The sequence below is a fragment of the Thunnus maccoyii genome, chromosome 18 (genome assembly GCF_910596095.1).
Source record: "Thunnus maccoyii chromosome 18, fThuMac1.1, whole genome shotgun sequence".
NCBI classification, from domain to species: Eukaryota; Metazoa; Chordata; class Actinopteri; order Scombriformes; family Scombridae; genus Thunnus; species Thunnus maccoyii.
In genome coordinates this window covers 3,830,671-3,835,516 of record NC_056550.1, presented here as the reverse complement: position 1 = coordinate 3,835,516, position 4,846 = coordinate 3,830,671, and the positions used below count along the sequence as shown (strand labels likewise).

Here is a 4,846-nt window from a genome sequence, read left to right as displayed (position 1 = left end):
ATGCCCTCCAGACATGCTTTAAGATGTATATACAATGCTCTACTTTGAATAATAATTCTTGTCTGATATGGTTTTTCCACAAAAAAAGTTAAGGCATCTCATCCAGATTCTATAAATATGCAAATATTGTTGATTTATAAAGTTTTCCTGCTGGACACAAGATGTCTCCTACTTCACTGTAAAGTCCATTCTCAGTGTTCGTGCACTGGAGGCTCCAAGTTTCCACATCACACTTGTGTAAGTTGAATATTGGACCAGGATCATATCCAAACTATTTGTGATGTCACATATCATGCTGGTAGGTACACCCATTTAACTTAGATTTTCAATGAGCACAGAGTAACTTTCCACTTTCAGCAAATGAATGTAAAAACAAACTCTGCACATACATCATTCTGCACAGTGAAGCTCAAACATCCAACTGAAGGAACAAGAAGAAAACTATTTTTGAGTTCCATAAAACATGAGAAAAAAATCTAAACTCTATTAGTGTATAACATATTCACCATAGATACATATATACTGTGCAACCACTTCCCAATATCGACAAAGAAAACAGCACAATATAACAAAAACAGGAAATGATTTTGGTAATAATTTAATGTGTTAAAACATTATACATACAGTAGCATCAATTGGCAACAGTTTGCTACAGATGCAAGCAAAGCTATGAGTAACCATGATGGTCAACAGCTGGCAGGATGACAATGTGAATTGTTTTACTGTATTAAATACATACAAATGTAACAATAATCAAGGTTTCCCGTTAAGAAAAAATGTCTTTTTCAGTCAAACATATCAAAAGTCCACATCATGAGGTTCTCTCCACACCTAACTGTCAGTTTGTGATTGTAAGTACTTGCATATTTATTTATGCCATGTTCCATTCAAAGAATATGGACACCCTGGAGATTTCCTTAGTGGTACATGGCAATGTCAGTTTGCTAGCTAGCAGTTGTTCAATGCAACTTTATGTTTCAAACACAAGTGTTTTGATCAATTTCAGATCAAGCAATGCTTAGTGTATGCTGCTATGTTTACATGACATGAGATTATGACATCTTAAAAAAACAGAACACTGAGAAATCTTGGAATTCTAACTAAACTAAAGTGTCATTTTAACACAATTCCTCTGCTATTTGTATCAAGTTAAATCATTTTTTTCATCAGCAAAGTTTGGTGAGGTTAATGTAGTCGGTGTTTGTTAAAAAAAAAAAAAAAAGTAAAAATCCTGTACATTAAGGCTTATTGTATAAACCTGCCATGGTATAGACCTCTCAACCTTGAACAGAGTGTAACATGAAACCAGTGGTTGCATTATAAACGCACAGGAAACATCTTTCAGCTGCAAACACACACCATATCAAAATAAGTACGATACATTTAGCACATTTTATCAACCGAAATTGTTGACATCATTCCTCAGCTGCTCCAGTGTGTGTGTGTGTGTGTGTGTGTGTGTGTGTGTGTGTGTGTGTGTGTGTGTGTGTGTGTGTGTGCACGTGTGCATGTGTGTTGGGTCTGTGCTTCTTTATCTTCAGTGCCAGTGAGACACATGACAGAAAACGGAATGATCAGGAGTCTGTTGATGAGTGTTTTGCACTCTTTCACAACCCTAAAAAGAAAAAGAAAACAAAAATTTAGCTTGAAGGGATGCGTCTTGTGCTCTACCAAACAGCAGGTTCATTGTTTGGCAGATGCAAGAGGTACCATTGAAAATGTATTTAAGAATATTAATAAAATGATACATTTGAGCAAACAGAAGAGAGCTATACTCTCACACACCTCAGAGGAGGACACATGACTTGGGAGGCCTGAATGGGTTATCGCTGGAGGGCACTCCGGTGAGGAGAGGGTCTTTGTGAGCATTTTGCAAACAGAAGGTCTTCAGTTCAGCAGCAGCCTGAGAAACCTGTGTAATATCCAATAAATCACATCATTTGGTTAAGAGGGGGCAGTGTCTGTGATAAGTCTTCCAAGTGAATTGACATGTACTTGCACCATTATACTGTCCAAAAAAAGACAAAGAAGACCTGAGTATTCTCAAAAATGTCTGATGCCATTAACAGATTTCATAGGGAAACACAATTTTAAAAATCACATGCTTCAAAGTAACAGCACAGTTTAACTTTCTTCCAAACAAGTTTTTTCACCCTATCAACATTTATTATCCAATTAGAAGAAGAATATTTTCATATTTTGTTTGTTTTTTCATATTTTACTGCACATGAGCACATTATGAGTCTGGTATGCCTAGTTATTTATGTAGACATTTTGATATATTTATATAAAATTTGGGGGGCAATACACTGAAATAAGGGAATACACTTTAAAGGTACACTCCCTGATTTTATTATAATAATAATAACACCAAAAATTAGCTGGAGGAAATTTTGTGGCACTTTTGGCACTCTGTAACAGCATCAAGGGGTGTAACCAAAATATTAAATAACCCTGATGATGCCCTCAATGTTATGAAGGTAATGAAAGATACTATCGAGTTGCATTATGGGAAGTGTAGGATCCCATAAGTGCTTTGTGGGCTTGACAAATATTAAGGACTAAAAGTCAAGATATCTCAGCCTCTGCTGCCATTGGTTTTTAAATCTGTTTTGCAAGTTGCCTAACTTTATAGAAGTGCTTTACGAAATCCATGGAGTGCCCCTTTAATTTACTGACAATGAGGCCAATTCTACACACTTTGCTATCTGTGAGCCTCTGTGAGAAAACAATGCATTTTCTGACACCTCTGGTTCTAATTACTCATTGATGTCATATCTGCAATCTATTAAACAGTATGCCCAGAAAGCTCTCTCCTTCACATCTGATGGGGTTTTAGTTTCAATAGCTCCAGTTAACTATGTTTTTTTTTTATAGTTTTTTTATTTTTACAATTTCAGCCAACTGGAAAAATCCAAATGTATTACCTCCTGTTTGCCAGAGTAGTTCTGTTGTGAGACAAAACTACCAGACAATGTGATGTTATAACAGCAAATGTAGAAACTTAACATTGCACTATTATAATTTTTCTTTTTTTCTGTTTTTATTACACTGTATAGACTGTCAGAAAGGTGACAATTCAACTTTATGTTTATAATTGAGGTCATAGTGGGTGGTGGTGGACTGAACTGCATTATATTGAAAGATGTTTCTTTTGTTCACCACCATTTACATACATGACAGACAAAATAAAGTAGAAGTCATACAGAGCTTTTGTATTGGATTGCATATATTAATATTTAAAAACCCATTTCTTTGCTTTTGTTTCTTTAAAAGTCTGGTTATGGCCCTGCATATGGTAGACACTTCCTAGCATCACACCCCAGTATTGAACCTTCATCATGTCTTACCGTACCATCTTGACAATATCGCAGATTATTGTCAAGATTATTCTTACATTTCTGTTTTGGACTGCTACTAACTGCATGAATTTGTGAGTGAGCAAAATCCTTCTGTGATTTATTCATTCTGAGAACTCCCCCTACGGTTTTCTGCTCGTGCGGTTAACACAGACACACACTTGAAACTAGTCAGACTTCTGTTCTAAAATAAGAAGCTGCCCAACAATCACACCAGTCACACAGCAGCACAATCAACAAAGCAATCACTGTGCTGCACTACCAGAGAAGAGTCTGTCTGCTACCACACTGCACTACACTGCACAGCAGGAAATTACACTCAGTGAATTGCTCTCCAGTGACTTATAACATGAACTAACTTACAGTATATGTCATGTTATATGGGTACTGACTTATAACATGAACCAAAATGTAAAAATTAAGTATAAAACTCAATGTCAGTGGTTGGAGCTCTTCTGGATGTGGGAGTTTGAACACATTTTCAATTTAAGCTACTGTAGTTTGTAGTCACATTAGCCCCAAACACTTGGTCTAGTTTTAACAGGAACTGAAGAGTCAATTTTCCTGAACTTTACAACTGTACAGTAACACAGCTACTGTCCAATCATAGTCAATACATTGTAGGCCTGCTCAAACTCTATATAGCTAAATTTTTGTCCTTCACTACGAGCGACTCTCACATTATGTCATTTGAAACGTTACAATACAATATCGATTATAGTCGCTTTAAGTAAGTACAAATATGTGAAGATAAATTTCATTTATTGCTACAAAACATTTAGGAGGCTCTGTACAAAAAAACAACAAAACATTGTGTAGGCTGCTTGTTGTTACATGGTGATAAGCTGTAAAACGTTTAAAATGCGAACAGTGAGAGTAATTGGCAGCTGATGGATTGACAGTAATTAGTTGCAGCTCGCGCCACATTAAAAGCTCGTGTTGCGCCTCAGAGCGGGAGTCACGCGCAGAGGAGAGGTTTGATGTACAGTTGGATAAAGTGTTGCGGAGTGATGTACATACCTTTATCCGACGGACGCTGGCCTCTAGACGAAGCTGCTTCACTGCTTTCTGAGCGATGACTAAACTGCTGTTTGGGGCGGCGTTGTTCGACATGACTGAGTCCAGATATCAGAGAAAGTGACTGAAGTAGCCGAGCAGATACTTCCACTGATGTTTCAGTTGTAGGCTGTAATAAAACTCATCTTCCGGTCAAAACCTACCAAATAAAAAGCCTATTCACTCTCTTTTCCTTTACTCCCCCCACCCAAAAACACACACACACGCGCGCGCATGCACGCACGCACTTTATGGGACATATTATTATACTTAAACTATCAAAAGTAAAAGTACTTATAATGCATAAAAACTTCACATATCAATATATTTTATAAGTTTATGATATATTTTGTAGCCTATGCAAAATCTTAATCTGTAAAGGAACTAGTAACTAAGTAACTAAGGAAACTACGTTTCCTATCGAGGAAATG

General features: G+C 36.6%; 1 protein-coding gene across 1 annotated transcript; it reads right to left on the bottom strand.

Moving 5' to 3' along the window:
* Window positions 1-609: 609 nt before the first annotated feature.
* Window positions 610-4,595, bottom strand: si:dkey-204f11.64 (uncharacterized protein LOC100537752 homolog). Its single transcript, XM_042393153.1, has 3 exons — window positions 4,380-4,595; window positions 1,786-1,912; window positions 610-1,615 (listed from the first exon to the last, which is right to left on the bottom strand). Exons 1-2 carry the CDS (start codon window positions 4,470-4,472, stop codon window positions 1,787-1,789), a joined length of 219 nt encoding a protein of 72 aa, XP_042249087.1. The 5' UTR covers window positions 4,473-4,595; the 3' UTR covers window positions 610-1,615; window position 1,786.
* Between the last annotated feature and the right edge of the window lie 251 nt (window positions 4,596-4,846).